At 40.2% G+C, this 21,488-nt stretch overlaps 1 protein-coding gene across 9 annotated transcripts in view; it reads left to right on the top strand.

Moving 5' to 3' along the window:
• Window positions 1-347: 347 nt before the first annotated feature.
• The window catches only part of LOC306854985 (protein NLRC3-like), a 48,618-nt gene continuing 27,477 nt past the window's right edge, over window positions 348-21,488 (top strand). For 7 of the 9 annotated variants that reach the window (XR_013782889.1, XM_079393347.1, XM_079393352.1 and 4 more), the window contains exons 1-3: window positions 348-750; window positions 9,802-9,938; window positions 11,603-11,719. Coding sequence is in view for 7 of the 9 variants with exons in the window: in XM_079393347.1 (XP_079249473.1) it covers window positions 9,823-9,938; window positions 11,603-11,719 (233 nt within the window). In the remaining 2 variants the exon portion in view is untranslated. Of the gene's footprint in view, window positions 755-9,801; window positions 9,939-11,602; window positions 11,759-21,488 lie in introns of those variants that run through there. The other 2 variants (XM_079393348.1, XM_079393354.1) reach the window with 2 other exon arrangements.

Below are 21,488 nucleotides of genomic sequence, written 5' to 3' on the forward strand. Positions count from 1 at the left end.
CAGTGATGCTGTTTAGTTATTGAGTATTTTATTAGTAAGATGTTTGGCGCTTTGCAGACGGTCCCTTCAGTCTCTCAGACTCCAGCAGTGAGATCAGTGTATTTTGTTCAGAGAGGAGGAAGCTTGTTTCAGTGATGCTGTGAAGTTATTGAGTATTTTATTAGTAAGATGTTTGGCACTTTGCAGACGGTCCCTTCGGTCTCTCAGACTCCAGCAGTGAGAACAGTGTATTTTGTTCAGAGAGGAGGAAGCTTGTTTCAGTGATGCTGTTTAGTTATTGAGTATTTTATTAGTAAGATGTTTGGCACTTTGCATACGGTCCCTTCGGTCTCTCAGACTCCAGCAGTGAGATCAGTGTATTTTGTTCAGAGAGGAGGAAGCTTGTTTCAGTGATGCTGTTTAGTTATTGAGTATTTTATTAGTAAGATGTTTGGCACTTTGCAGACGGTCCCTTCGGTCTCTCAGACTCCAGCAGTGAGATCAGTGTATTTTGTTCAGAGAGGAGGAAGCTTGTTTTGAGGAAAACTAATTGTAGCTCGTTTATATCACTACGAAATAAAAGAGGGGTTATTTCTGAAGTAAAATCGTTTTGCTCCCGAGTTATTGATCCGGAAAAGTCCAATCTGTGAATATCTTGCCAACTTTCCCGAACTTTCTCCAGAGCGACTTTCCCAAAAACACAGAAAACTCCGAGAGTTCAGACTTCCGGTAGAACCGAGAAGACGCCTTCACGAAAGATCATATTTGACGGTAAGTTCAGCGATCAGGATTTATTTAATATCTTGTTATATGATGTTCTATATATTTATAAGATTGTAACTCTGCTGTTGTTCACTGAAAAGAACAGAAACTGACGCTCATGAAATGAATCGAAAGTGAAAGTAAATATAACGGAACCGCACAGATACCACAGAAACCCTTAGATTTTACCATGGTATTGAGCTCCTGTGTGTGCTTTTACCTCTGCTTGTCATCATCTCATTATGTGATGGATCATTTCAATAAAAGTAGAGTCTTAACAATATCTTAGGAGGGCAAACATACATGAAAAGACTAACAATAACATGTTTGCATAAGCGTGCAGAACTGCCCTAATAGCACACGTTCGTCGACCCGATGTACAAAACTCCGTCGGCACGATGTCGCTCAGGGAGCGTTTGCTAATCGGGAATACATCGCCGCGACATCGGCCCCTGATCGGAAATGCGTTCCGGCCGATGTTGGGACGATGCAGCTGTAAATACCGGCCGCTCTGCGTGGGCGCGGTTCAAAGGCGTTTTGCTGCCGCTGCTTTATAATAAAACAATACACACCACTCTCAAGAACAGTTGCAACTTTATTCATATTTTCATTTAACACATTACATATACAAATACATTTACATTTATCAGATGCTTTGATCAAAAGCGGATTATTTGTAGTCTTTTGAAACTGAACCATTATTTTACCACAGCATTTGCAGTAAAACCATAGTAAACTCAAAATCAACCATAGTTTTACTGCAGTAACCATGGTTTAGCTATGACTGTTGCAGTAAAACCATAGTAAGTACAAAATAACCGTTACTACAGCATTTGCAGTAAAACCATAGTTACAACATTTACCATGATTTCAAAAACTATGGTTACTATAGTCATAGTTACCACAGTTTTACTGAAGCATTACTGCAATATTACTATAGTAGAATATGGCATCAAAACCATGGTTTAAAAAAAAAAACTCCAGTTTTACTATAGTAAAACCATGGTTAAATATTGTATTAGTAGAGCACTTTTCACAATACTTATCATTTCAAAGTAGGTTTACAGAATATGCATATTTCAATGTTACAATTTAAAAACATCCTTTAATCAGCCAGAAGTGACTGAGACTCACTGGGAAGACCATCTTCTGGCAACAAAATAATGTCCATATGACAGTAGTTCATAAAACAAGTCATGTGTTCAGTGCTGTCAGCATCGAAGGCTATCTTCATGAGTTACAATAATACAACAGTTACATAAACACACAATAAAAACAATTATTAAGCAGTTCAAATGTTTTAAATTGCATGATAAAAAAATTCTAAAATATTTTTCTGATAAAATCTTCCTAAAGTCTCTATTTTTGTGTTCAGTTAAACACTATTCTTCAACATTATTAAAGGGTCAGTTCAACCATTTTCAGTCCATTTTGTTACAATGTTGGTAATATATGTAAAAGAACAATGTTCATTCTTTCTCTGAGATACCCAGTGTATTTGCCAGCAAAAATGATGCAAAATAGCATTTTTTCATTTAGATGCTGCAAAAAGAGTTTGTCATTTTGTCAAAACTCGTCATTTCATTTTGCGTCATCCTGTGGAGTGCTGCTTGCAAATAAAAGAGGACATATAGATACACATAACTCAGAGAAAGAGTAAATATGGTTTATTTACAGATATTAGAGACGTTGCAATAATACAAAGTGGGCTGAAAATAGTCAAACTTACCCTTATAGACAATATAAGGATAGTATTTGTTTTGTGTGTCCATGTACAGTTGCTGTCATCTGAAGTCTTTGTGAGCGTTGGTATCATCTGAAGTCTGTACAAGTGAGTTTGGATTCAGTCTGGAGCTGGTGTAATCTCTAATCATCTTGGGATGGGCATCCTGAGATAGAAACAGGAAATCAAAAGAAGAAAGTTTAGCATAGCTGCTGTTCATATTATTTCAGACAAAAGAGGATTTATTTCATCACGTATAACTGGAGTGCGGTTATTAGATGTGTTGTGTGAATACTTGGCTAAAATATGTATTTTAATCTAATTTAAACTAAAAGAGTGTGTCCGAGCCCCAAATATTATCAGGAAGGCTATTTCAATGTAAAATACCAAAAAGCTCTACTTCCTTTAGTGGATTTGGATAAATCCTTGGTATTAGAATTGTGTGACCTCACTACAGACCAAGCACCACAGCTGCTGCTGCCCCTATTTGTGCTTATTTTGCTATAAATCTAATTTAATCACAAGAAGGTGTAATATGTGCTCATCCAAAAACATTAGGCAGGTGCTCAATCACATGAAACACTTCCTCTATCGATAAACACAAATCGGCACACTGCCACTAATGCTCTCAAAAATCAGTTTATTGATGAAGTGTTTCATGTGATCCCTTAGTAAATGTATTATTTTGTCCTCATTATTTGAGGAACAGGCGGTCTCTTTAGAATGGACAACACATGCCACACAGTATCGTTTAAGTGGGTGGAACGTCATATTTGTCATTTACACTACTCTTAAATTCAAAATTCAAGAGTTTTATTTGTCACATACACAGTTATACAGAGTATAACCAGCAGTGAAATGTAGGTCAGGTCCGCTCCAAGGACAGTGCAATTATAAAGAATACAAATATTAAGAAGAAGTACAAACATAAAATAAAATAAAAGATAAGATAAAATAAGATAAGATAAGATTAAAAAAAGCAGGTCAGTATGTTGTTGACAAATAGTAATGAGAGGAATGTGCAAAAAATAATGTGCAAAGAGTTGTACAGGGTATTTGAATAGCAGCAATATGAGGTAGAGAAAAATTATGAATAGCTTATTGATATATGATATTTACATGGAGAAAAATTATGAATAACTTATTGATATGGTGATATTACATGGAGTCAAGTGATGTTATGACACAGAGTTAGAGTTTAGGAGCCTGATGGCCTGGGGGAAGAAGCTCCTCCTAAGTCTCTCAGTTTTTGCCATCAGGCTACGGAAGCGCTTACCAGATGGAAGCAAAGTGAATAGCTGGTTACCAGGGTGATTAGAGTCCTTGAAGATTTTAACAGCTCTATTTTTGCAGCGTTTGAGGTAGATGTCCTGCAGAGAGGGGAGAGCAGACCCTGAGATGCGCTCAGCTAAGCGCACAACTCTCTGTAGTGCTTTGCAGTCCTGATTGGAGCTGTTTCCATACCACACTGAGATGTACTGAGTCAATACACTTTCTATGGTCCCTGAATAGAAAGTTTTCAGGATTGCTGGTGAGACCCTGAATTTCCTCAGCTGTCGCAGATGGTAGTCTGTGCCTGGCTTTCTTAACCTGTGTTTGGATGTGTGTAGTCCAAGTCAGGTTCTCGGAGATGTTTACGCCGAGGTACTTGAAGCTACTCACCCTCTCCACAGGGGTCCCACTGATCCTGAGAGGAGAGTAGGGCTGTTGCTGTCTCTTCCTAAAGTCCATGATCAGCTCTTTAGTTTTCCCCACATTCAGAGAGAGACAGTTGTCCTGGCACCATGATGTGAGTCTCTCTACCTCATCCAAGTATGCGGTCTCATCGTTGTTGGAGATGAGGCCCAGAACCACAGTGTCATCAGCGAATTTGACAATAGATGTGGAGCTGTGAGAGGACATGCAGTCATGCGTGTAGAGAGAGTAGAGCAGGGGACTCAGGACACAGCCCTGTGGGGCTCCTATGTTCAGAGTGATGGAGTTTGAGGTGAACTGGCCAACTTTCACCACTTGAGGTCTGCCGGTGAGGAAGTCTTGAATCCAGTCACAGAGTGAGGAGTTTAGGCCGAGGTCTGTGAGTTTAGATGCCAGCTTGATGGGGACTATAGTGTTGAAAGCTGAGCTATAGTCAATGAATAGCAGCCTTACATAATTCCCATTGTTGCTGTCCAAGTGTGTGAGGGAAGAGTGGAGAACGTGAGAAATGGCATCGTCCGTGGATCTATTTGGGCGATAGGCAAACTGAAGAGGGTCCAAAGTATCAGGGATGGAGGAGCAGATGTGGCTCTTTACAAGTCTCTCAAAAACCTTCATGACTATAGATGTGAGGGCAACTGGGCGATAGTCATTCAGGCAAGAGGGTTTATTGTTCTTTGGCACAGGGATAATAATGGATTTTTTTTAATGTAGTGGGAACCACGGAGGTAGCAAGGGACTCATTAAAAATGGAAGTGAACAAACCAGCGAGCTGATCGGCGCAGGACCTCAGAACACGGCTGGTTATCCCATCAGGACCGGCTGCTTTCCTGACGTTCACTCTCTTTAACGCCCTCCGAACCTCATCCTCCGATACGGTGATTACAGGATCATCGCTGCTCTGCCTGCTGCTTCCTGACGCGCCGCCGCCGTTGCCATCGAAGCGGCTGCAGAAGATGTTTAACTCGTCGGCCAGCAACGGATCTGCTCTCACCTCCGCGGAGGATTTGTTTCCGAAGTCACAGATGGTCCTCAGTCCCTGCCACATCCGTCGAGAGTCGTTGAGCTGGAAATGAGACTCAATTCTCTCTCTGTATCTGTGTTTGGCGGCTCTTACTGCACGACGGAGAGCATAGCACGATGCTTTGTACTCGCTCGTATTCCCAGACAGAAGAGCCTCATTGTAAGCGGCAGTGCGTGTGTTAACCGCGGCACGGATTGTTCTGTCCACCCACGGTTTCTGATTGGAGAATGTCCTTATCGTTATTGTTTCTGTAGCTTGCTCGGTTAGCGTGTTTACAAAACTTAATGCTACATCCGTGAACTCGCTGACGTCAGAAGAACTCGCCCAGAACATGTCCCAGTCGACGTCATCAAGCGCCGCCTGCAGCATAGTCTCTGAGTGGGAGGACCAGCGCGTCACTACTCTCTGCACCGGAGGTTCCTGAACGAGCCTTTGTTTGTATCCCGGTGTTAGAAAAATGGTGGCATGGTCCGATTTGCCAAAAGCCGGTAGTGAGCGGGCTTTGTAGGCATCCTTGAACTGAGTGTAGCAATGATCCAGTGTGTTTGGTCCTCTAGTTGGACAGGATACATGTTGATGAAAGTTCGGCATGACCTGTCTGAGGTTGGCTTTGTTAAAGTCCCCCGCGATGATAAAGGCAGCGTCAGGATGTTTGTTAATGTAGCCGCTGAGCACATCGTGAAGCTTAGACAAAGCCAAGCCGGTGTCCGCCTGTGGTGGAATGTACACAGCAGTAACAATGATCGATGAAAACTCCCGGGGCAGATAAAATGGGCGGCAAATAATGGAAAGATGTTCCAGATGAGGCGAGCAGGAACGCGACAGAATGGAGATATTCCTGGGATCACACCATTTCTTGTTGATCATGAAACACACTCCACCACCCCTGGATTTACCGGCCTCAGCTGTTCTGTCCGTCCGAAAGACAGAGAAGTTATCACTTGGCATTACAGCAGTGTCCGGGACCGAGGACGAAAGCCATGTTTCTGACAAACACAGGATGTTACAGTCCCTTATGTCCCATTGGAAACTAATCCTGGCTCTAAGATCGTCCATCTTATTCTCCAAGGATTGGACATTAGCGAGGAGAATGCTTGGAAGAGGAGGACTGTGAGCCCTTTTCCTGAGTCTGACTCGAATTCCAGCGCGCTTCCCGCGGTGTTTCTTGATCCGTTGCCTCAGGGGGTTATTGTTCGTCTCCGCGTTCCGAAGAATCTCCAGAGGCCACGCAGGATTCGTGGATAAAGTGTCCTGAAGCAGGTTGGTGTAGCGGTTTCCAATGTCCAAAAGTGTTTCTATGTTGTAGGTGATCAGTGCCGACGTGAAATGTGTAAAAAGAGAAAGTAAAAGTAGGTAAAAAAGTAAGTTTAAGCAAAATCTCAGAGGAGCGACCCGAACGGCGTCCGAACACAGCGGCGCCATCTTGGTAAAAAGTAAATGTTTGAGTCAGTAAGATTTTTTTATATGTCTTTGAAAGAAGTCTCCTCTGCTCACAAAGGCTGCATTTATTTGATCAAAATGAAGTAAAAACAGTAATATTGTGAAATATTACTATAATTTAACAACAGATTTCTATGTGAATATATGGTGAAATGTAATTTATTTCTGTGATCTAAGCTAATTTTTATTATTCCAGTCTTCAGTGTCACACGATCCTTCAGAAATCAAACTGATACGCTGATTTGCTGCTAAAGAAACATTTCTGATTATTATCAGTCTTATCAATTATCAAAAGTTAGAGCAAACATTTGTTTCAAATAAACACTGTACTGTTTTAAAACTTTATTCATCATAGAATCCTGAAAAAAATGAAGCAGCACAGCTGTTTTCAACACTGATAATAATCAGAAATATTTATTCAGAAGCAAATCAGTATATTAGAATGATATTTCTGAAGGATCATGTGACACTGAAGACTGGAGTAATGATGCTGAAAAATCAGCTCTATCAAGAGAATAACTGAGAAAGGAAGACCAACACCCAAACTGAATTTGCAAAGGCCAGCAAAGTTTTTATGCGCCATTTCAAAGATTGCAACTATGAGTGGCTAACAGCTAGCACCAAGCACAAGTTATTTTGTTGGCGTGTTTATTTTTTAATCCGACTAAAGGGACATGGGATGATAGACCCAGGGACTTTATATACAAGTGACAGGTGAATGCTTTATTATTTGAGGAGTATTGTATCATGCACATTGTTATGGAGGTGTAGGTGGTGCGTTGATAATACTGTGGTGTAGTCTGTGGATGTCCAGCATTTGTACAGTTTTGCTGCTTTGGTTGCGTCGTCGTAAATGTGCATAGTGAACTGTGTATTGGCGGATTACTTTTACTGACCATGATGTAGGGAAATTTACTCTGCATTTAACCCACACTAATCTAGCCTACTGTTGAAATTGTTGATCAGCCGTCATTGTTGTTGAGAGCCTATGCGTGGCATAATATGTGCATTATGCATATGGCTGTGCTAGCTGTAACAGAGATGTGTAAGATGTGTACATGTAGTTTACAGTTGCTTACTGAAGGCCCAGACTGAAACCCCACGGTACGTCACTGTCTGACAGTCGCTTCACTCCAACTCTGCAGCAGGCCATCATCACTGAAGAATCAACAAAACAAGCAATCTGTCACAGAGCCAACAATATTTAGTTTGCAGATCCAGGTTTATTAGAAGGAAACAAGCTAGAACAGAGGTAAAATGCAAATAAAAGAAAGAAGAATATATAACAATTATAATAACAACTTTCTTTAGACCACCTGTATTTCTAAGTCCGTAGCTCCCTTCAGAAATGTTGAAATCTTGGAGCTTTCCTTCTGTTCTGTAGTTTCTTTCTGTCCTCCTGAAATCACAGAACAATTTTTATTATATTTGTTTACCATGAAATATCAAAACTTGTTTTCAGTGATTACACTCTCCACGTAAGTGACGTCATTGATTCAGTAAAGAAGCCTTTTCCAATAACATATTGACAAATCACCATCAACATCTCTCATATATGGGTAGTTGACGTATCAATGTGTCCTATGGTGTGACAGCAAAAATGTAAAAAAAATAAAAATAAACTCTAACATTGAATATAATCCTCTCTCATGCTATTTGTAACTAAGAATGAAGATTATTTTTCTCAAGTTATTTGTAGTTTTTCTTTTCTACATTTTTGCTATGTCACACCATAGGACACAGTCCAATTTTTATTTGTCAACTACCCATATATACACAAATATTTGATTAAAAGCCCAGAGTTTCATAAACAAGAGCTCAATCTACAGATTTAGCCTAATGTTACCTGAAAACTGCTAAAATGCTAACAGACTTTTTCGAAGACACTAAACCATTTCTATAAAATAAATATTTAATTAAAACATGTCAATAAGTAGTAAGAAACGTGCCAGGAACGTTTTTATGTAATATTTGTGTGATGTTAGGGACTAAATTTACCTGAAAACAGTGAAACCCGCAGCGAGAGACGAAGTTTACTGCTTGCTGGTTGTGTTGATGCCCCGTTTCCATGGCAACTCTGCTCCCGCTGGTGCAGCGCTCAACTCACACACAGCATTCACACAAACATCTGGCATTAAAACATTACATTAATAATCTGGCAGCCTGTAAAAGAGTGAAAACAAGGAGATAAAGCAGTTAGGACTTCTCTATAATAATCCGCTTTAATATTTCCCCTCAGAGAAACTGCTGGAAACACATTAAGGTGTTAACATTCATTTTAAAAATCGCTAGCGTGACCGTTAGCTAAACAAGTTAGATGGAAATGAGGCACAATCTCTTCACCTGTGCTGTAGCACACCGAGTGCCTTACTAGTACCTTTTAAGTGTCACAGAATTAACAACGTAGTATTTTGTTTGTAATTTAGTTGAAGTGAAATCTTACCTGAAAGCCCCAGATGTCGCCGGGATGAGTCTCTTCTCTCTGTGGGTTGCTAAGAAACCAATAACCGGGCTCGCAAGCAAACAGATTAGCGTGGCATCGGCCTGCAATCGGGAACCGACTCGGAGCCGACGATTGAAGAGCTGAGAAACAGAGCACTGACCGAATTATACCAGCCTACTCCTGGCCGATGTTTTTTAGATGTTTCAGGTAGTGAAGCCGACGCTTTGATATTGGGCCGACGTCGGCCAGACGTACGTGTGCTGTTTGGGTGAACAATTTCCGAAAATGGAAACTAATTGTGGAGGAAGAGCAGCTATTAAATATCGGCTGTATGTCGCTTCCACAGGGTTTATTCACTAGTGGTTCAATAACTAAACATCAGCTCTGAAAATAATCCTCATCAGATGTCATGATCAGTTAGTTGATATGTGTTACAGCAGCAGAAACACATCAAGCTCTGAACAGATTGATGCTTTTCTCCTGCTGCTGGAGTCAAATATGTTCAGTAAGACACAAGAGCATCAGTGAGCTCAGATACTGACGATGCTCATGAGGATCACTCTTCAGATCTTCTTCACTACAGTCAGTAAAGCATCACTTTATGGATTCAGAAGAAAAGGATCCTGCTGCAGCTCCACATTCTCTTCAATCTCATTGTGTGTGTAGCGTTAAGATTTACTGCAATAATAATCACAATATTATGTGTCATTTGTTCTCTTATGTTTCCATTTGCAGGTGTGAAGTCAGTTTGTCATTATGGAGAACAGAGAGAGATCTTCATCTCCTGATCACAGCTGTGTGTCTCTGAAGAGTGATGCATCCATGGGTCGTCCTCCTGAATTCAGTGATGATCCAGTGACCTCTGACCCCAGGTGAGATATAATAAATTCAGATTAGGGGTGGACGATATGGCAAAAAATATCATATCACGATTCTTTGTCATGTTGGTTTTACTGTTTTGTCTGCACAGTACAGCCAAACTAATTTCCCTATTATATTATAAAGATAAAGCCTTTCAAGGTAACAAAATATAAAGAAGAATGGTGGATATTTAGGCCAAAGTGGGCGAAGATAAAACTCTTTGTCATTATTTTATTTGTTATTAAAGAATAAGAACAAAGTTACACATAATATACAAATAAAACAAACAGTGCTTTATTCTCAGGTACAATTAGGCATATTTAGCAATATAACAATTAAACTCTATATAGATTGATTCCTATTAAAGCAACTGTATTATTTTCAGTCAAGAGTAGTGAGTTATTGTTTTTCTTTGCGTTTTGTTGCTTTAACATTAAAGAATAACAATTTTGTCATAGTGTTTTATATTTATGCCATCATTAATTCACTCAAAATTAGTTTTAAACCTGAATGAGTTTCTTTCTTCTGCTGAACATAAATGCTATTTTGAAGAACGTGGAAAACCAAACAGTTGCTGGTTCACAGTGACTTCCGTAGGATTTTTCCCTACTATTGAACTGTTATGTCTGTGGTTTTCTGTTTCTCCTGTGAACTAGTTTTCTGTTTAATTAGTCATTCAGTTCACCTGTTGTCTTAATTATCTCATTAGTTTCCTTTGTTTGGCTCATGCTTTATAAGTCCTCAGTTTTCGTCCGTTCTCGTCTATGTTATGTTGATATAATTGCCTGTCTTTTGGATTTACTTCTTAAAATACCTTTTTATTGATCTCCATCATCTTCCTGTGGTTGTGCCTCATCAACACCTCACACAAAGTCAATGTGGACCAGCAACTGTTTGGTTACCCACGTTCTTCAAAATATCATCGTCTGTGTTCAGCACTAGAAATAAATTAATACAGGTTTGGGACAACATGTGAGAGAGTAAATAATGACAGAAATTAAATTTGTGGGTGAACTATCCCTTTAATGATAGTCGACAGCATGTTTAGTACTGTCCCTTTAAGACCTGTATGCAGGTAATATACAGAAACGCATCCATTTGTTTCGGCTGTTTACTTTCATTTTAGACATAACCAACTGAGTTTATATGTAAACCTTGTGTGTTTTGACAGTATTAGTTCAAAAGATAACTTAGATGAAACACACAAATAATGTACTTTTGTGATTGTGAATAAGTGCAGTGTCTCGTGAGTGTAACTCTACCGCTGAGTTAACACTGATGTGAATGTATGTGGCGCTGCACAATACATAGAGACAGCAGTGGCTCGGTTGAGCACTAGAAGCATTGCCCGTGTTAAACAGGTGTTAGAGACAACAGCTTTATCATCAATTGAGTAGCAGGCAGAACTAAAGCTTTAGTAACACTTTAAAGCCTTTGTGTAATGCATCGTAAAGGGATATTAAAGGTATAATGAGTTATAATCTTTAATAATGTGCACTGTAATAGATTTAATCTTGTTGTAAATAATTATAACCAAATTTGAAACGCATATGTAGCAATGAATTGCTAAGTCTTATAATGTATTAAGTGTGGTTACAGTTATTCATGAGATTGTACAATGTATTATAAGGTGCATTACAAGACATTTTTATGTAATGCTTATCAATATCTCCAGGAGGAGAGAGAGACAGAGATCTTCATCTCCAGAACCCAGCTGTGTGTCTCTGAAAAGTGACGGGTCAATGTCTCTTCCTCCACAATTCAGTGATGATCCAGTGACCTCTGACCCCAGGTGAGATACAATTCAGTATTAGACACAACAGACTGACTTGTAAGAAATTAAACAGCAGGCAGAACTAAAGAAGGAGTTATTTCTGTGTGTTTTCTCAGTATCTCCAGAAGGAGAAAGAGACAGAGATCTCAAAAACAAACTGAATTCACAGAGAGATGAAATTTGTAATCGGGCTGCAACAAATGTTTGTTTTGATTCATTTGTTGAGCATTTTTCAGTGAATCAGATGAAAAATCCAAATAACAAAATGAATATGCATTATTAAAGATGTAGTTTTTAGTCAATTTAAATTTTAATCCACTATACCAAGGCCACATCCTGCCCAATGTTGTCCTCCAAATAATGTGTAATATACAGCCTATGAAAACAAATTTTGGGGCGGTTTCCTGAACAGGGTTTAAGTCCTAGATTAAAATAAATGTTAGAGCTGTCTAAACTGAAAAAAGCTTGCACTGACATATCTTAAAATACATTATTGCAATTGTTTGGTCTTAAAATGCACACAAGTAATGCTTTTTTGTAAGGCATGTTTGTAAAAACTACTTAAATGTCCTAATTTAACAAAGGCCTAGTCCTGGTTTAATCTTATCCCTATCCGGGAAACCGGCCCATAGAGAATTAATCTATGTAGTCTACGTAGTCTCTAAAAAACCATTAAAATACAAACATTACATTCCAAACCCCAAAAAGAAAAAACCCCAACTGACCATTTTAAAGCAGAAGCTAAAATGAATTAAAAATGATGATAAACGAGAGTCACGTGACCTGTGAGTACGATGACAGCTTAGTTTTGTGCCGCCGCCAACCCCACTCATATTCGTCGATAATTTCACTCTATTTAACAAATTGTTTGGCTATTCTTTAATCACTGTGTATTTGACAACAACGGTATGTCCTCACGTCAAGCGAAATCGGCCGGCAGGCAAGTAAGTCGTGAACAAACGCATGAAGCGGATAAGATGGAGGAGTCTCTTGCCGCCATGATCGCATCAGCCATGGAGAAGCAACAGTCGTTTATTGAAGCACAGTTTAAAACTCTTCAAGACAGACTGGACAACATTCAGAAGGAGCTTTCCAGCTGTTCTAGCGGCGTAAGAGAATTAGGTGATAGATATTCCATCCTGAGCAGCCGAGTTAGTGAAACGGAGAACAACTTTGAGAAATGTACCATGAAAATGGTTACCTACGAGGAAAAACTGGCTGACTTAGAAGATCGGAGCCGGCGGGATAACGTTCGCATTATGAACTTACCGGAAGGTGTAGAAGATGTGAATCTCATGTCTTACATCTCGGATTCTCTACCAGTATGGTTTCATTCGTTGACCGGTGTGAAGGTGGAGATTATGAGAGTTCGTCGCATCGGCCCTCCCAACAGCACAAGCAGGCCGCGAACGGTCATTATGAAGATGCTGCGCTACACTGACCGGGATCAAATCCTCAGAGCGTCTAGGAAATCGCCAGTCAAAGTCGATGGAAAAGACATCCGATTTTCTGCTGATTACAGTGCATTTACCATGAATCGTCGCCGCGCATTCATTGAGGTTACCAACGAGGCACAGAAAATGGGCTTTCAGACTTTCTTGCTGTATCCTGCAAAACTCAAACTTACTCGAGGATCCCCTTTGGAGGTTGAGGACTTTCTGAGTGGAGTGGACACACAAGCGAGTGAAGAAGGATAATGTGACATTTCTTAAAGTATTTTTTTCTTTTCTGAATGTTGGTACTGGTATTCTCCAGTAAGCGTAAATGGAGTAACGTCAACATCTGATTTATATTATTGGCCTATTTGGAAATGTTTTTGTTGTACTCATTAGGAATTGGTTAACATGAGTGGGTGAGTGGTACTATCGAGTCGGCAGACTCGAGTGCCACACTATCTTTAGATGCTGAAAAAGCCTTCGACAGGCTGGAGTGGCAATATCTATGGAAAGTCCTGGAACACTTTGGCTTAGGTAGTGACTATATTAATATGATTAAAGTTCTATATGCTAATCCTTCTGCAGTGGTTATGACGAGTGGCATTTGTTCTTCACAATTTTTCATCTCACGCGGCATGCGTTGTTCGCCTTATCTCTTGAGCCTCTCGCACAGAAAATCCGTCAAAACACTATGGTGAGACCTATTACTTTTTGTAATACTTCACATTGGATATCTTTATACGCAGATGACATCCTACTGTATGTCAGTGACACAACTAACTCAATCCCACATCTTCTTTCTGTGTTTAATTCTTTTAGCTTACTCTCTGGATATAAAATTAATTGGACTAAATCTGCACTAATGCATTTAAATAATCTAGCAAACCTCCTCGTATAAAATATGCAACTCTACAACATTGCAAAGATGCGGGTGGTCTTACGGTACCAAACTTTAAGTTTTATCACTGGGCATTTATTTTATGACCTCTTATAGCTTGGTTGAATCCTGGCCCTCTCGTCTCTTGGAAATTGGTTGAATCTAATTTGGCATTACCCTACAGATTAAAAGATTTAATTTATTGTAATATCCCGTTGAAGAGTGTGAAACAGCATTTTGGTCCAATTATAACGTATCTTCTTTCTGTTTGGCGTGCAGCTGCAAAATTATCCCACAATAATAATTTATTGTCGTAGTGTGCACAAAACCCTGACAATAGATGCGAGTACGAAAGGTGTAGTGTCTTCATTGTATTTGTTGTTTTTGGAGGCCTCCTATAAGCCATTACCGATTTTGGACATCTGGTACAGAGATGTATATGGTACGGATACAGAAGACAGCACTGATGATATCTGTTGGGATTCAATATGGGCCAATTTTAAACTTGTTTCAAAAAATCCTAATCATCAATTAATTCACAACAAAATGGTTCATAGGATGTATCTTACTCCTAGAAAACGATATTTAATAATGAAGCTTTCTTCATCTTCCAATTGTAATTTCTGCTCAGGAAACTCTGTAGGCACTTATAGACACATGTTTTGGGATTGCCCTGAAGTTAAGCATTTCTGGAAACGGGTATCTAAGACTCTGAAGGACATTCTGACAAGATGACATTCTGACAAGATGGCGGCGCGAACACATCGCGAGGCTCAGCGTCTTACCAGATTTTGGAAAATGGTGTTAATTTACCTGGTTATTTCACTCGTGTTCGCGCGATCCAGTTATGCGAACTACAGCTATAGTAAACAATCACTTTTGGACATCAGCAAACAGTGTTCCAACATAGTTTTAGATCATCCTTTCGACTTCAGCGAACTCCCGTCGGAGCTACTGAGATCACCGCGGACAAGCGGATCACTCGTACCGACCGGAAGTGCTCGGCGTCGGGACCGTAAACAAAGACGGGGAAAGCGTGGAGGGCTGCGTGCTAAGCTAAGGCTAAACCCACATCGACCAGCTCTGCCCAGCATCTTCCTTGCCAATGTACGGTCTCTGATGAACAAGATGGACGAACTAAAGATCTGGACCCTCACACAGAAATGGCTTATGGACTGTAATGTTATGTTCTTCACTGAAACATGGCTCTGCAACGATGTCCCAAACAGCGTGGTGCATATGGATGGACGCTCTCTCTTCAGGGCTGACAGAGTAGCAGCAACCTCTGGTAAAAACAAGGGTGGTGGAGTATGCATTTATGTAAATAAATCATGGTGTAAAGACTCTGTCATTGTTGATACCTACTGCTCTGCTGAGCTGGAGTTCCTGATTATCAAGTGCAGGCCATTCTATCTACCACGTGAGTTTACTTGCATTGTTGCTGCTGCAGTTTATGTGCCTCCGGACGCTAATGCTAACGTGGCTATGAAAGAACTCTGTGCTGCTATTAGCAAATTACAAACCCTGCACCCGGATGGAGCCTTTATTGTTGCTGGGGACTTCAATCACTGCACTCTTAGATCTGTTCTCCCTAAATTTAATCAAAATGTCTCCTGCACTACAAGAGGACATAAAACATTGGACCACGTTTATACTAATGTGAGTGATGCCTACAAAGTCACACCCCTCCCCCACCTGGGTCAGTCTGATCACCTCTCTTTGTTCCTGCTCCCCAAGTATACCCCGGTCATCAAACGTGTGAAACCTACAACAAGGACTGTTAAAATCTGGCTGGAAGGTGCTGACTCCACTCTTCAACATCAATTCCAGCTCACAGACTGGAGTGAGTTTGCTGCCCAGGCCATCACAAACTCTCAGATTAACATTGACACTTACACCAACTCTGTCATGGAGCACATCAACAGCTGTGTGAGCAGAGTGACTACACACAAAAAAATTAAAATCTTCCCCAATCAGAAGCCCTGGATGAACAGAGAGGTTCGCCTCCTGCTCAAAGCAAGAGATGCAGCCTTCAGGTCTGGAGACCAGGAGGCTTACAGCTCAGCCAGAGCCAACCTGAGGAAGGGTATCTGCCAGGCCAAACTTACACACAAACAGAAGATTGAAGATCACTTCAATTCTTCAGACCCCCGGCGTATGTGGCAAGGCATACAATCTATCACGGATTACAAACCACCTAACTCTGTGCCCCCCTCCAGCTCTGCCTCCCTCCCAAACGAGCTCAATCACTTTTATGCTCGTTTTGATCAAAATAATAAGGAGATCTCACTCAAAGCTGAGCATCAACCCAGTGAACTGCCTCTCACTCTCTCCACATCAGATGTTTACTCCACTTTGCGTAAGGTGAATGCACGGAAGGCAGCTGGCCCTGACGGAATACCTGGTCGTGTGCTTAAAGCCTGTGCGGAGCAGCTAGCTGAGGTCTTCACGGACATTTTCAATCTGTCCCTGGCCCAAACAACTGTCCCCACTATCTTCAAAACCTCCACCATCGTACCAGTACCGAAACACTCCACTGCCTCGGTCCCTAACGACTTCCGTCCTGTTGCACTCACCCCCATCATTGCCAAGTGTTTTGAGAAACTGGTTGCATCCCACCTAAAATCCTGTCTCCCTGCTACACTGGACCCATTCCAATTTGCCTATCGCCACAATAGGTCAACAGAGGACGCCATCTCAACAGCGCTTCACTCTGCCCTCACCCACCTGGACAGTCAAAACACACATGTGAGAATGCTGTTCATGGACTTCAGTTCTGCATTTAATACAGTAGTCCCCTCCAAGCTGATCTCCAAGCTCAGCCAGCTTGGAATCAGCACACCCATCTGCAATTGGATTCTAGATTTTCTGACTAACAGACCTCAGTCCGTCAAGTTAGATAACCTCTCCTCCTCCATCATCACCCTGAACACCGGCGTGCCACAGGGCTGCGTACTGAGCCCTCTCCTGTACTCCCTCTTCACCCATGACTGTGTTCCTGTTTATGGCTCCAACACCATAATCAAATTTGCAGATGACACCACGGTGGTAGGTCTGATCAAGGATGACGATGAATCAGCCTACAGGGATGAGGTGCAGCACCTGGCTGTGTGGTGTGCCACCAATAATCTACAGCTAAACACCCAGAAGACAAAGGAGATCATTGTGGACTTCAGGCGGACTAGGAGTCATGCACACACACCCATCTACATCAACGGAGCTGAAGTGGAGCGTGTGTCGAGTTTCAAGTTCCTTGGCATCCACATCTCTGATGACCTCACCTGGTCCCATAACACCTCTACTCTGGTCAAAAAGGCACAGCAGCGCCTTTACTTCTTAAGGAGCCTTAAGAAAGTTCACCTGAATCCCAGGATCCTTGTGGAATTCTACCGCTGTACCATTGAGAGCATACTCACGAACTGCATCTCAGTATGGTACAGCAATTGCTCCGCATCTGACCGCAAAGCACTCCAGCGGGTGGTGAAAACTGCTCAACGGATCACCGGCACCCAGTTAACCTGTTAGCCTGCACCAGAGCGACCTCGCACTGAACGCTCTTTGTTTGCATGTGTCATTGTTTTCTAATAGAATAAATGAAACGGGACAAAGTTAATCTTGTCAAACTCTATATCATTCTGAGGGTCTAAGCCTCAAGCATCGACGACAGATCGCTGTTTTTCGATGGAAAGCTTATAAGGAATGAGTGGCACAAATTTGCTACATTTGTGTAAGCAGTACACATCCAAACACGCAGAGTAAAAAAGCCGTACGTACCTTTATCATTGTAATAACGAGCCACAAACGCGTCCACTGCTGAAATCCCAGTTTAGTTAGAGAGGTAAGGGTCCACAGAAAAACATCCCAGCGAGCACTTTTAGTCCAGCGAAACAATAACGTTGTAATAAGGATGAATATTCCTTTGTTTACGTTTCATTTCTTCAGAGAGTTATTGTTCGCGTCCGTTATGGAATAAATTACGCTCAAAAACAGCGTCTTGGTGGTAAAAAAACAAAACGATTTTGTAGAATACGGTCTTACAAACATAATGAGACCGTCTACGGAAAAAAAAGTCTCAGAAAAGCGGAATATAGATTATTTGAATTTGGCGCTCCCTCCTGCCGGCAGTGACGCTTCTGTGACGCACGCTGTCATCTGAGCGGGGCATAACTTAGCGATCTGCTTTATCCATAAAAAACTGTTTTTTTTTTCTTCTACATTTTTTATATGTGTGTGTGTGTATTGTGTGGGGAATGTGGCCGTGTCTGCATGATTATAATCTGTATGGACGCACATCAGCGTGTTTATTAGCGACTCTATGACGGCTATCATTGTGATTCATTGATCAGCTATTATTGATTATATGGCCCATCTGTTTGATTATAATCTGAATGGAAGCACATCAGCGTGTGTTTACTGACTCTATGACCATGTCTGGCAATATCACTTCACGTCTGGCAGTGATATTTATCATTGTAATAACGAATAACGAAGAATACTTCAGTATACATACTATATACAAAGCATTTTTTTCTATTTTTTTTCCTTTTTTATTACTCAAATAATTATTTTTGTATTTTTTAGTGCTCAAATAAATCTGTCTATTATTTTATAATTGAAAAACTATGCAGGAACATGTATAATGACTAAAATAGCTTGTATAATTCTGTAATCCATTTGGTGGTTATTTTTCCTCAAACAGGGGGGTGGGGGGACTATAAATAGTTTCAGAAAAAATATTGCAGGAATCTCATTTTTCATGGTATCTTCTTCAAATTTGAAATATGAACTGATGAGACACATGGCTTTCGATCCATTACTTTTCTGGATTGCTCCAGGACTTATTTCATGTATTTGTATATGAAATAAAAAAACATTCAGTGTGGAAAAATATTTTTCAAGGCACGTCAGTGTCTATAACTTTTTATCTTTTTGAGCATTATCAACTCTGGATGATAGATAGTAAAGCCCAGAGTCTCTTCTTTCCAAAGATACCTAATTTGTTTGTGTAAGCACACTTTGTCACAAACTGTTACCATTTTAATTCAGGTAGGTTATTTTCACCTGCGAGGCCCTAAATGGGGTTGAAGGTTAAAGTGTTAACTTCCATTGAGAACATTTATTATAAGCGCTGTCTGGGCAGGGCAAGAAACATCATCAAGGATGCCTCTCACCCTAACCATGGACTTTTCACCCTCCTCCCATCCGGCAGGCGTTACAGGTGCCTACGCTCTCGCACTAGTAGGCTCAGGAAGAGCTTCTTCCCCGAGGCTGTGACACTTCTGAACGCCACACCACCAATCTAACCTGCACCTGCTTATTACTGCACTGGTCACAGTACTTTACACACATGCATTTGCACTACTCATATTTTGCACAGACTGCACATTGTCAAAGTCATTACACTATAAACTGTTTAAAGTTGTTACTGTACAAGCACAGTAAACTATTTCTATAAAATATTGCACTACTGCTATTTTGCATAGAATACATTGTTCTATCAATACTTTGCACACTCATCCAGCTGTATTTATTTATTACCACTGTTCTCACGTTTCTGCTGTTCATAATGTGTATATATAATCTGTAATCTATATAATCTACATTGCTCTGTTCATAATGTACATACAATCCCTACATTGCATTCCTATTTTATATTCTGTATATACTCTGCTCAATACTGTATATAGCAATTCCACTGTATATTCTGTAAATCATATCTTCACGTACTCTGCACTTATATGTATATAAAACACTATATTCTTGCACTTCTGGTTAGATGCTAACTGCATTTCATTAGCTCTGTACTTGTACTCTGCATAAATGACAATAAAGTTGAATCTAATCTAATCTAATACTGGAAGTCGATATTTCATGCTGTCCTAAGCTTTTGCTTTTAAATGACTCCTCTTTCAGTTTCTCTCTGTCTCAGAAAAAATTATTCTCTGGATTAACTGCAGCTAAGAAAATGCTTGCCCTACGTTGGCAACCTCCACATTCTTTAGCTTGGTCACATTGGATGTATTCCTTCCTGGACATTGCAAACATGGAGCTATCAGTGGCTAGGATGCATGGTGCCACTCAAACTATTTCAGCTTGGATAGGGGCAATATCTAAAATTAAAGACTTGTTAAAGTGACATGATTAAAATGTCTTTACACTGTATTTGCTTTGTGAAGTTTTTGTAATAATTTTTGTTAGACTATTTGTGATTGTACCTATTATACCTTTTGATTTTTGTGATGCAGAGGGAGTGAAGGTTTTTTTTTTTTGGATGGTCGCCTGGGGTGGGTGGGTTGTATGGCATCTAAACGAGGAAAATTTAGTGTGTTGCACTTTGTTCTTATTGATATGTCTGTAATTTGTTTCGGTAACACTTAATAAAAAATTGATCATAAAAAAAAAATTGATAAACAAAAGCGAAAGCATGAGGTAGGCTATAGTGTTGTCAAAAGTACCGACGTCTGAAATTGAAGGAAGTGACGATACCAGCATTTTGAGCTGTAGAGCAGATTCTTAAACACCTCTGATTGGCCATTGTGTTCAGTTGCTCAACAGATATATCTGTGATTGTCTACGGTGATCATCGCTTGACGCTCTTCACTAAGCACTTACACAGATACACACAGGAGCGTTTGAAAGTCACGTTGATCAGCGGATCTGTCTGTGAGCAGATATATAAGGGATCCACTGATAGACACGGCTTTCAAACGCTTCTGTGTGTATCTGTGTACGTGCTTAGTGAAGAGCGTCAAGCGATGATCACATTTTTTTTTAATTTCAGTACCGATGACAGTACTTTTGGCAACACTAGTATGCAGTGAGAAAAACACACAATCACTCATCTGAACACTGTAATTATTGCATATTTCCACAGTATCCCTGCTTTCATAAAAATGTGAATACTTGTGTTACAATGTACAACTTTTAACCTACACTTAATTTCTATTATGAAATATTTTAGCAAAATGTATACTTTATTCAGACTATTTTTTTTCTTCAAAATATTTAGTTTATGCATCCACACTCATTCATATTGTCAGGTAATGCTAAATGGAAATATGCTAACGTTGGAAATCCTTACTATCATTTACAGTTAACTATATAGCTGTAAGTTATGCACTGAGGAAAACACATCTCAGTGGCATTAAACAGCATAACGCAAAAATCTTAATATAATTAATAATTAAAATTCTCATGTTTCGGGCATCTTGAGTCATGCTCCTTTCCCGCAGAAGCTTACTCTGTGTCCTCTGCTATCTTCCATATGCGTTTTGTCCATAGTAATGTGTTATTCACTATTGTAAAGCCACATGACTGAGAGATGGTTTCTGTGCACAGCTCACAGACACGACTAATCAATAATCACTTTCATCTTTAGTTATTTTCATTATATGTTATTATGTATTTTATTAATTAGTTGTACCAGCTCTGCTTGAAATAAATCAAACCACAGACAAAACTACAACTGTAAATT

The sequence above is a fragment of the Barbus barbus genome (assembly GCF_936440315.1).
Source record: "Barbus barbus genome assembly, chromosome: 3".
NCBI lineage: Eukaryota > Metazoa > Chordata > Actinopteri > Cypriniformes > Cyprinidae > Barbus > Barbus barbus.